The 11,937-nt window shown below is 46.0% G+C and overlaps 1 protein-coding gene across 1 annotated transcript; it reads right to left on the bottom strand.

Annotated features, from left to right (window-relative positions):
• Positions 1–5,479: 5,479 nt before the first annotated feature.
• On the bottom strand, positions 5,480–6,927 carry LOC139061956 (zinc finger protein 704-like). Its single transcript, XM_070541913.1, has 2 exons — positions 6,377–6,927; positions 5,480–5,607 (listed from the first exon to the last, which is right to left on the bottom strand). The coding sequence occupies exon 1, from the start codon at positions 6,809–6,811 to the stop codon at positions 6,377–6,379; it is 435 nt and encodes a 144-aa protein (XP_070398014.1). The 5' UTR covers positions 6,812–6,927; the 3' UTR covers positions 5,480–5,607.
• Between the last annotated feature and the right edge of the window lie 5,010 nt (positions 6,928–11,937).

Here is an 11,937-nt window from a genome sequence, read left to right as displayed (position 1 = left end):
CCCTGTGCCTAATTTCTTTTATTATAAATTCTTTGTCTTGATTTAAAACAAAACCTATTAATGATTCTTGATTGCAGAAGATTAATCTTGTACAGTTGCTTGTTCCAAGATTGTTCATCTCAACACGAGAGGGATAAAAAACTGAAAAAAGCACCAACAGGCTAGTTTTGAGTTAATTTTATTTAATTTTGCACTTGAAATTAGTGTTTCACTACTTGTATTAAGAAATCTGTCACTTGTCTAAAGTGTAGATATTTTTTCTTATTTCAAGAAATCTTACCAAGTGCAATTATCTTGCTGCACTGGCAGATTATTTCACTTAATTTAAGGTCATTTAGACTAAATTCAACTATTTTTTAGCTTATTTTAAGATGGCTAATTTTTGCAGTGTAAACCTTCAACTTGCGTTTTGGATCCATTCCCAACCAAATTATTTAAAGAAGCATTTCCTTTGGTTACTGCCCCCATTCTACATATAATAAATCTATCCTTAGTAAATGGATATGTACCACAAGATTTTAAGGTTGCTGTAATCAAACCTTCACTTAAGAAGCCTTCTCTGGATCCAGATGACCCAATGAATTATAGATCAATATCTAACCTTCCATTTTTATCCATAGTCCTGGACAAAATAGTGGCCATCCAAGTATGTGAGCATTTAAACACTAATGCTCTGTTTGAGGAATTTCAGTCTGGTTTTAGAGAGTATCACAGCACTGAAACTGCGTTAGTGAGAGTTACAAATGATATTCTCATGGCCTCAGATAAGAATCTTGTGTCTGTTATAGTCTTGTTAGATCTCAGTGCTGCCTTTGACACAGTTGATCACAATGTTCTTTTAGAAAGACTTGAACATGTTGTAGGGATCAAAGGAACAGCGCTAGGCTGGTTTAAATCCTACCTGTCTGACAGATTTCATTTTGTAAATGTACATGACAAATTGTCTTCATACTCCAGGGTTACTTGTGGAGTACCACAGGGTTCAGTGCTTGGACCAATTCTTTTTACTATATATATGCTCCCAATTGGTAAAATCATTAGACAGCATGGGATAAACGTCCACTGTTATGCTGACGATACTCAGTTATATTTATCCATTAACCCTGATGAACCTAATCGGTTGGGTAGATTACAGGCTTGTCTTGAGGACATAAAAAATTGGATGACTCTAAACTTTTTGCTTTTAAATCAAGACAAGACGGAAGTTCTCATCTTTGGACCATAAATCCAGAAAAGGAAATTGCTTAGCCAATCACCTGACCTGAATGGCATTACATTAATCTCCGAGAACAAAGTAAGGAACCTTGGTGTTATCTTTGACCATGACATTCAAATCCCAGGTTAAACAGGTTTGTAGGATTTCCTTTTTCCATGCACCTTCGGAATATTGCTAAGATTAGAAGCATCCTTTCCAGGAGTGATGCTGAAAAACTAGTTCATGCATTTATTACATCAAGACTGGATTACTGTAATTCATTACTCTCAGGAAGTCCACAGAATGTAGTTAAAAGTCTTCAGCTTGTCCAAAATGCTGCAGCTAGAGTTCTGATGAGAATTAAAAAGAGAGATTATATCTCTCCTGTCTTAGCTTCCCCACACTGGCTACCTGTTAAATTCAGAATAGATTTTAAGATCCTTCTTCTCACATAAAAAGCTCTTAATAATCAAGCTCCATCATACATCAGTGATCTGATTGTTCCATACGTTCCTAACCGAGCATTTTGCTCTCAGACTGCAGGTCTACTGGTGGTTCCCAGAATATCTAAAATTAGGATGGGAGGCAGATCTTTTATTTATCAGGCTCCTCTCCTGTGGAACCAGCTCCCAGCCTTAGTCCATGAGGCAGACACTTTGTCTACTTTTAAGAATAGGCTTAAAACATTTTTATTTGATATGGCCTATGGTTAAAATCTGATGTTAGCCTAAATCTGGACAAGTGGGGGAGTAGAGGGAGGTGGAGTGTACAGTCGGTAAAGACGGCTCTCCCTTGTCCTGACTCCAACATGCCTCCATCTAAATAGGATAGATTATCATGAGTTATCTCTGTAGTTATGCTGCTATAGGCTTAAGCCTGATTTATGCTTCTCCGTCTGCGTCAGTGCGGAGACACGCAACGCCATTATCTGTCCTTGCGTAGGGCTTCGGCAGGCACGCAAGTACGTACGGAGTCGAGCCCACTTTTTTAAACATCCGTCGAACGAGACGGATTACGCAAGCTTGTGATTGGTCAGGACGCAGCTGTTGTTTACAGCGCCGCCATTGCAAAGAGAGCCGAGTTTAACTAGCGGCAGACATGGAGAAGCTTGAAGAATACCTCGCGAAAAAACTCTAAAAATATGAACGTTTAAATCCCGGGACTGGAGGAGTGAAAAGATGCGCAGCAAGCGTTTTATTTGTGGACGGAAATGACAGGAAACGTGGGTTTAGAGGTGGGGAGCGCATGAAGAGGTGGGAGAATGAGAGACAAATATGTCCGTGTTAAAAGTCTCTTATATACCCAAAAACACAATATAAACACACGATCTTGGACCGATACATGACAGGATACCACAGAACAGCGCTGCACCCTCTGTTGTCCTGCCCGGCAATTGCTTTGCAACACTCTCCAGGAGACGGAGAAGCACGAGAGCAAAACGCTTCCGTCAATCCGTGCGTATCTGTCCCTTGCGGAGCTGACGGAGAAGCATAAACCAGGCTTTAGACTGCTGGAAGATACACTGACCACTTTTCACATTCTACTGCTTTCTTCCACAATCTGCTCTTTAACTGTATTATTTTCTGCAATTTCAGCTGTTAACTTTATTTTCTCTCTGTTTTTCTCCCCAGAAGAAGCTACAACAATGTTCTGCTGAGCTGTGGTGGCCTCATGGAGGGGGCTATTGTCTAGCACACTGCTGCTAACCACTTAAACTTTCTCCCTCTCCTGATAATAACTTTTTGCTTTCCTTGACAGTGGATGTGCTACTACTAGTTTATCTGTTTAATTATAGATCCACTAGGATAAATATAATAAAGTTTATCTCTCACCAAATAGGATATTTACTAAGAAATCACAATATAACTATAGACACATTACTTTGTCTTTGTGTGTGTGTGTGTGTGTGTGTGTGTGTGTGTGTGTGTGTGTGTGTGTGTGTGTGTGTGTGTGTGTGTGTGTGTGTGTGTGTGTGTGTGTGTGTGTGTGTGTGTGTGTGTGTTCTCAATCCCCAGTGAGTAGTGGAGGATGGCTGCTTATACTGAGCCAGGATTCTCTGGAGGTTTCTTCCTGTTAAAAGGGAGTTTTCCTCTCCACTGTCGCTTTATGCTTGCTTAGTATGAGGATTGCTGTAAAGTCATTGACACTAGTCAGTGACTTGATGCAATTTGCTGGGTTCCTTATATAGGAAACATTTTTTCTGATTGGCTCAATGAACTGACCTGAATTGGAATGTTTATTATGTGAAATGCCTTGAGACGACTCTTGTCGTGATTTGGCGCTATATAAATAAACTTGAATTGAATAGAAGAAAACTCCCCAGTCACCACTAACTATCCTGTTTATTTATTGCAGATGGCTGCACTGATTATTTTTACATGATTTGTTCTGTAAAAGTTGGCATTTTTGGTAGTCTACAGTTTTTTTTGTCAGTTTAAATTACAATTTCAGAGGCAATTCTAAAATATTATGGATCATGGTAAAGATCTATTGGAGATCTACCCCAACTTTTGGACTGCTCTGCCAGTCACTGTGGCTCAAGCTGAGAGGAGCTTTTCAAAACTTGATCAAGTCATACCTGAGGTCAACTATGTTTCAGGGGCATCTCACTAACCTGGCTCTGATTAGTATCAATCACTCCGTAAGGGAGCAGATTTCATATGATGACATTATTGATGACTTTGCATCAAAGGTTAGGTTTTAATTTTAGTTTGTGTTTTCTGTTCTAAGTGCAATGCTGTAGTGATTATCATTAGTTTGTTATGTGTGAAATATTTTTGCTATTAAGAATATTTATGATCTATTATGTTCATATATTCTTAATATTTAGTTATTGTTTGTTTTTGTATATTTGATTCTATATTTTTTGATACAGTATATAATGTATATTGCTTTACATTCTGACAACTTCATAGTAATTAATGTAAATATGTAGCCTAGTGAACTAGACCAAATTCTTGCTTTACAAAGTTTGGTCTAGGCATGCTCCATTGGAACCTCCGCAGCTCCTACCAGGACTCTGGCTAGCCAATCACAACTCTCTAGAGGGGTTTCAAACACATAAAGAGCTGTGATTGGTCCATAATGGTGAAACAATCATAGTGCTCTATCTGATTAGTGAACAAATCACAGAGCTTTATCCACTTTGTGGGCCAATCAGGGCACTCTATATGCCTGGTGGGTGGGATGATGCAACAGAGTGAAACAAGAGTTTGTCACATTCATTGTCCAGTGGAATGCGGAGATCATTTGAAAGACAACGGTAGAACCCGCCCCACAACCGAGAGCCATCAATGGAGGCCAGGCTAGTAAATATGTGCAACTTAGAAAAATGAATGTTCAATAGTCGTTCTAATAAAACATGCCTGTTTGTAGAAAAAATGCGTGTGTTCGTGCAGGTGGCGTGGTGGTGGTGGTGTGTGTGTGTGTGTGGGGGGGGGGGGGGGGTTCAAAGGGGGCCTCGCCCGGGGAGTAATTCCATGTAGAACCGCCACTGGTTGTACCTCACGTGTGTTGGTCTCTTATTATTATTATCAAGCATAAAACCTTCATGTGTAGAGATGAACACCGGCGATCTGATTTATGTGCAAGTGTCTTAAGAATTCATAGCTGGTCTGATCCTTAGCGTAACTACGTACTGTACGAGCAGGAGGACACTGACATGAGCAAAAAGCAGGGACTACGCACATGCTCGAAACAACAACACCAACAATAACAGCAAGAGCACCAACAACAACGTGAGAAGAGACGACACGCGGGTCAGGAAGTCCAGCGAACCACTGGCCTCCACTCGTACAGAGGAGAAACGGAGGCTACGACGCATCTGGAAAAATGAATCCTTTTGATATTTTAGAGGAGAGACGGATGCAAAGAGAGCGGTCTGTGTTTCAGTGTGCTTTTAAAAATCCTCATCAGAGCGTGACGTGTTTGTTCATCTCTCCGTCTACTTGCCTTTGAGACAATTAGTGTGCTTAGTTTCTTAAGACTGCACCCGAAAGTTTGTCTAAGCCAGCCTTTTTTGTGTAGAGATGAATTATTGTGCTTCTCGGTCCACGCAGCAGTCTGAGGCTGGGTGGAGGTAACGCGCTAGGCTGCAGAGGTCAGAGGTTGTGTGGGAGCAGCTTCCTCGCATCAGGAGAAGGAGCCAGAGCTACTGCACCAGATAAAGAGGACTCCCTCTTCAAGGCTACTCAGGAAGCACTTAACATGGGAGGGCCAGACGCTCAAACACGAGCTCCCCAAAGCGCCAGCATTTAGTCTTGGGAGAGCCGTCTTCTCACACACCTACATGTCATGAGGGATGGGTCAGGGGGAGGGGGGCTGGAGATCAGTCGAGCATTGCATCCAGTTGGTCTGCCAAGTCGTCAAACATGCTGCCGATGTCATCCAGGATAGAGACGGTTCCTTTTTGGCTGGAAATTTTTGAAAAAGAAAAATGAAATAATTAGCTTTTATTGAGGCTTCGATAAACATGCTGACAGAATCAATGAGTCAAGTGTGGAGGTGAGTTCCTCCACTGATGGAAAGCAGCTTTAAGATTCAGTTTATGGGTGACATTCACTATTTTCACACACACACACACACACACACACACACACACACACACACACACACACACACACACACACACACACACACACACACACACACACACACACACACACACTCACACACACACACCTGACAAACTCAGAAACATACAATAGAGTCGACTAATTGTAAAGATCAACAAAAAGTAATGATAAATCCCAAAATAATAATATAAATCATGATTTTTTTTATTGTTTATACTTAAAAAACTCATGTTTTACAATTGTTTTCATTTTATAGGAGAATGACGTTTTACAAAGACCAGTAAAGTACATGAGAAATCATGTTTTTATTAGGTGTCATGGCTGCCATGGAGCTTCATAAAGAAATTAAAAATCGATTAGACTATCTGGACAATGACTGTTTTCTTCATTTGAGTTTTTTTAGTTTTAGGTAATGTAAAGGGGGAAATCTGGAAGTAAAGATGATTTTCTAGATTTTTGCCCCTCATCCAGACCTAATTTCTGAAATTTCATATTAGACTTGTTTATTTCAGAAAACAAAAAGATAATGTGATGTGTTTTATTTACCCGGACATCCTATGTAGAGGATTCTATTTGATTCTACTCTCTAGCATGACTTCATACTCACTCATTTGGCTTGTCCTCCTCCTTTATTTTGTGCTCTACAGCCTGCAGAGCTGCAGCCAAGGAGGCGCTGGTCTCCTCCAAACGATTCTGAATCTCTCCCTCTTTCTCCCTTTCCTCCACGTGACCCACCATCTCCTCCTTCGCTCCATCCCTCCTTAAAGGCTTCCTCGGGTTCTGCCTCCTTCTCTCTCCTCCCCTCCTCCTCTTCCTCCTCCACCTCCCTTCCTCCCAGGAGGTCAATAGTGAGGCCAGCGATGGAGGAGCGAGGAGGTTTGACGGGGTGAGGCGACGGAGTGGAGGGACTCTGAGCTGGAGACGGGGAAGTAGGAGGGAGTCCCGGAGACAGACAGGGGCCGGAGGGGGTGTCAAGAGCTGGAAGAGGGGCTACAGAGGAAGGCTTAGGGGCCGAGGTGGGACTGGCTGCAGCCGGGCTCATGGTAACTGGAGACGCTACAGCTTTGCCGGGTTTGGGAGCTGTCGGAGGCCCGCGAGGCTTCGGTGATACTGGAGGAGGAACGCGCTTTGGCTCTAGACAGAGAAAATGGCAGAAAATATTTTGAATTGAATTAAAACAAAACCAACTGGGTTATAGGTAGGGCCAGATTAACACTTTGTTGTACCCTGGGCAACAATATTAAAGGGCCCCATCATCACGACCCAAGGATCACCATAATATGGTCACATACAGAATATTTTACTGTAATATGCAGTAAATATACTCAATACTTGAATGCCTGACATCACGTAACCCGCTCAGGGTATGTTTATGTTTATGCTTATTTACTTAGCAGATGCTTTTATCCAAAGCGACTTACAATTTATAACCTATAGGGCATGTTGTGATCTGTGGGAGAAACCGGAGTACCCGGAGGAAACCCACGCATGCATGGGGAGAACACGCAACTCCACGCAGAAAGGCCACAGCCGAGTTTCGAACCTGCGACCTCCGTGCTGCAAGGCAACAGTGCTAACAACTGCGCCACCATGCAGCCCAACCTTTGACCCACCTCGTGTGGATTGACCAATGAGGAGAGGTTCTTAACTTGAGGCCCTCTCTTCATTGGTCAGTCTGCATGAGATTGACTCTCAACCGCTCTCAACTGACGTTCAAAGTCGTAGGCAGCGAAGCGTCTCTGTGCAGTGCAAAAGCTCGGGTGGACAGTTTGTTTACGGTATTATAGGGTGACCATATTTCCATTTCCAAAAAAGAGGACAGGGGATCTGTGCCTATGACGTCACACTATGGCAACGCCACACAAACCATGTTGGGACCCATTTTTTGTAAGAACTAAATTAATATCAGATTCTGCCAATAAAAGGGCTCTAAAACAATTCATGTGTAAATATTTAGCATATTTATTACAAAATGTCATTTTCTGCTTTAGTGCTGCAAAAAGGTTTTATTAATAAGAAATTATTATACCTTTTGTTTTACTACAGCATCGGTAAGCTTCCTGTGCACAGATTATTAAGGATGCTTGTTTCAGCTGTGAGATTAGACGATAGGATCAATGAAAAAATAAGTTGTCACACACTCCATGGAAACTTTCAGAGAATCCACAAATAGTGGCTTTCAAATGGTTTTGTTACTTTTTGCAAGTTTAGAAAAGCAGCAGATGAGACATCATGTCTGATAATTTAGTTCTATTTCGTCTAGTCTTAGCCCTTAAGCGAGCTGCTATTGGAAGGGTGATCTCAGCATCAGCCAATCATGAAGAGCTTAAATGTACGCCCACCACGTGGGCACCCCTTGTGGGTTATATAAGTGGAACGACCCCACTGTTTGCCTCCGTTTTCTCTTCACGCCAAGCTTAAGAGCTTCCTTTAAGAGCAATTATACAAGAAAAATCTACTCACCGACCATGTCCAGCGACGCCAGGATCTGCCCGGCCTGCCAGACGGAATCCATCTCCAGCTGCAACCTCCACGCCAAGTGTAAGGTCTGTCTCGGGGCTCACCACGCTGGCCTGGCCTTGACCCCCAGGCCTCGTGCCCGTTTTGTACCACTCTGCCCGTGGCTGAAAAGGTCCGCCGGGTCGAGTACTTCACCCCCACCACCGACGAGGAAATTCCGGTGGCTGTCATGTACTCGCTGGACAAAGCGTTACAGTTCTTCAACGTCGGCCAGGAGCCGGCTGGCTCCTACCGACTGGACGATGTCATCGACAGCAAGGAGTATGACGAAGCTGGCTGCCATAGCCCTTTTTCCCTCCGGTACAACACGGAGGTCGACCGCAAGGCTGGCTGCCATAGCTCTTCTTCCCTCCTGTACAACACGGAGGTCGACCGCGAGGCTGGCTGCCATAGCCCTTCTTCCTTCCTGTACAACACGGAGGTCGACCACGAGGCTGGCTGCCATAGCCCTTCTTCCTTCCTGTACAACACGGAGGTCGACGAGCCTCGTGAGGAGTACGACGAGGCTGGCTGCCGCAGCCATTATTCCCTCCTGTACAACAAGGAGGTCGACGAGCCTCGTGAGGAGCACGACGAGCTTGGCTGCCGTAGCCCCTTTTCCCTCCTGTACAACACAGAGGTCGACAAGCCTCGCTCAGCGGGTCCTTCTGCCCCAGTGGCTTCTCGCTCCTCCCTGCCAGCAGTTAGAGCACTGCTCCAGGAGCTGCCCACCATCATCTCCGTGGCTGCGGCCCGCAAGGGGCTAGCCGTTCCAGAACCGGCTCCGCCTGAGGCAGATGAATTGACGGGAATTTTTGGGGCGACGCAGACGCGCTGTCCAGACCCCGTCTGGCCACGCTTCCCCGCTGCCATGAGCTGCTGGTCCGTCGCCTTCTCCGAGCCTGCCGGGTTCAAGGCGCCAATTTCCACGTATGTGCCCATTACCAAGGTCGAGGGCTTCTCCGACCTGGGCTGGCCATCCGTTCCCTCACTGGAGCCGGACTTGGCTTCGCTGTGTGGCGTCGAGGCCAAGAACCACCTCGTTGGACCGCGAGCAGTTCCCTCTTCTAAGCATGACCAGCTGCTGAGGCAGCTCGCCGATCGCGCACACCAGTGCGCCTTCCAGACCGGCGCTGCAGGAAATAACATCGCCTTCTCGCCTTTGGCGTTCCCAAAATGGTGGAGGAGGTTGAAGCTCCTGTCGAGTCAGAAACCATCATTACTAAAACTGCTGATGCCATCCTCAATCTGTGCGTGGCTGTACTCACCGGTTCTGCTCGCATTGCTGCCTGGTAGACCCTTATCCAGCGGGCCTTGTGGCTCAAGGCCCTGCCCTCCATTCCTGAACACCTGCACAGGGAGATGCTGGAAGGCCCCATCACCTCTGACGTTCTGTTTGGTCCCCATCTTATGAGCGTCATCGAGAGGGCTCAGACGGCGGCTGAACTTTCAGCCACGGTGCGAGACCTGGTCCACTCTCGGTCAGCCTCGCACACTCCAGCCGTTCCCCCAGAGGATGGGACGAACGGCGAGGAAACTCCAGGCGCCCAGCTGCATGGCCAGCCCCGCAGAGCCGGCCTCCCACTGAGGCGGGATTAGGGAGTTGGCGGCCAATGGTTCCGAATGAGCCAGCAGACACAGCCTTGGCAGTCTCAGTCACAGGAATCTCGCCGAAAACAACCACGAAAACGACTCGTTGGGGGAATGTGTGTGCTTATGACTAATGTTAACTCTGTGAATGATTTTGGTTTTGAAATAAAACCCAAAAAACGTCACATCGAGAGCACAGTCCTACAGTCCTCTGCAGAACCCTCTGCCGAATCCTCACACATGATGTTCCCCGCACCAAGCACTGCAGCACATCTGCATGTTCACACAGTCTGACTCGGTCATGTTACACGGCTTGCTGTAAGGGTGCGCTCCATTTGCGCAACGGCCCCAGCCTACGGCCAGGCCCGACTCATCCCGCTTCCCCCACAGCGTTGGGTGGGACGGGATGTCATGGTGCTGTCGCGACCACGCGCAAAGCGCGCACGTTGCGCGGCTCCATCCGCTGGCACTTTGTCGTTCCCATGCACAGGCCCGGCTCCCACTCGTCCTTCATCCTTGGACTCCACGCTCTGCGGTGCGGATCAGCCTCTTCCAGCTGTTTCACACTCGCCCTTTCGAGCACAGCCCTCCATGGGTCGCTCCCAGTTCTCTGGTACAAGCGACGGCGGTAAGGGCGCGAACCCAATCCTCATGTGACCTCGAGCACACGTCCGCTGTCGAAACGCACGCACGAATGCCTCCCTTTCGGCTACTCGCTAGCCCAGCGCACTTTCTCCAAATGTCTGGAGACTGCGCTGCAGCCACTGCGCACGGCGGGAATGAGGGTTTTATTTTACCGGGACGATCTGCTCCGATGCGCCTGGTCCGAGGACGAGGCGTCAGAGCAAACCAGGAAATTAACAGAGCATCTGTCAACCCTGAGGTTTTCTATAAACTGGGGGAAGAACTCCATCCTTCCATCCAGTGCTGGACTGACCATAGGGCATAGCGGGCAACTGCCCGCTGGGCCGACCCTTTCATCTTTTATGGGCCGGTGTCTGTTTTTTTTTTTTTTTTTTTTTTTTTCCTGGCCTCTAGTTGTTGCGGACAACTTGCCCGCTCCGCCCCACGCGACGCCTCGTAAAAGTTGGTGGATTGGCCAATTGGTAATAATACACTCTGGGCTGGACCAATAGCCAGAGGTCTGATGCACCCGCTAGTTGTTTGTGAATCTCAGTAAACAGACAGACGAGCTTAACAAAATGGAGAACAAAAAACGGAAAGGAGGAGCCGAGAAAATTCGACTAAAAAAGAAACTGGCCCTTCAGGCTGATGCTGGCACATGTGTTAAAATCTCACAGTTGTTTGGTAGTGAAGGTTCAAGTAAAATCAATTTAGGAAGTGATGGAGCCTCAGCCCAGCGACAGGTTGGAGAAGAAAAGAGGGAGGAGGAGAAACCCGAGCCGGTGTTGTGCCATAAATTGACTCGCTGCCAAAAAACGATTAGCCACCGCGGGATCGCGCACGGTTAGGTAATTGCATTTCTAGACAAAATTCCCCAGGATTTCGCCCTAAAACTCAGCATATCTAGCAATATGGACATTCAGAAAGCAAAGATAACCTCTTCCGGTACTTAAACAGATGTTTATCGCGGATATTAGTGTGGCAGTGCTTGTGGCACCCTGCGCGGGAGCACGAGGACGTGCTTGTGGAAAGAGGGAGGAAGATGTGGCAGTGTGAGCATCCACAATGTCCCGATTGATGATGCGCCCTGGCTATTCGGCCAAAGAGATGTCCCTTTGGCTGACTGGTTAGAGCGTATGACTTTCACCCGGGAGTCTGGGGATCGAATCCCGCCCGGGCACTCGTTTCTGCACCTTGCCACATTAGTTTTTCCAGTTCGGAAGTTGTTTTAAGTGTTGCTATTTGTCTTAAACGTTCACAATGAGGATATATTAATCCTTTTTGCAATATTTGCGATTGAAAGATGGTTTGTGCCACAAAATTTGTGGTAAGAACTGGCTTTCTTTATGTTACAGCCTTGATACTAAAAAAATAAATAAACAATGTAAAATGGTACCCTGTATTGAATGTAAACGTTGTATAAATGGAAATAAACAATTCTCCAGCGATTTAATT

Source organism: Nothobranchius furzeri, chromosome 12 (genome assembly GCF_043380555.1).
Source record: "Nothobranchius furzeri strain GRZ-AD chromosome 12, NfurGRZ-RIMD1, whole genome shotgun sequence".
Taxonomy (NCBI): Eukaryota; Metazoa; Chordata; class Actinopteri; order Cyprinodontiformes; family Nothobranchiidae; genus Nothobranchius; species Nothobranchius furzeri.
Note: the sequence above shows the minus strand (reverse complement) of the source record. Positions and strands in the feature narration are given on the sequence as shown.

What these genes read in the sequence shown, in the direction of transcription:
- LOC139061956 (XM_070541913.1), bottom strand. Translation starts at nt 6,811, where the DNA reads ATGAGCCCGGCTGCAGCCAGTCCCACCTCGGCCCCTAAGCCTTCCTCT.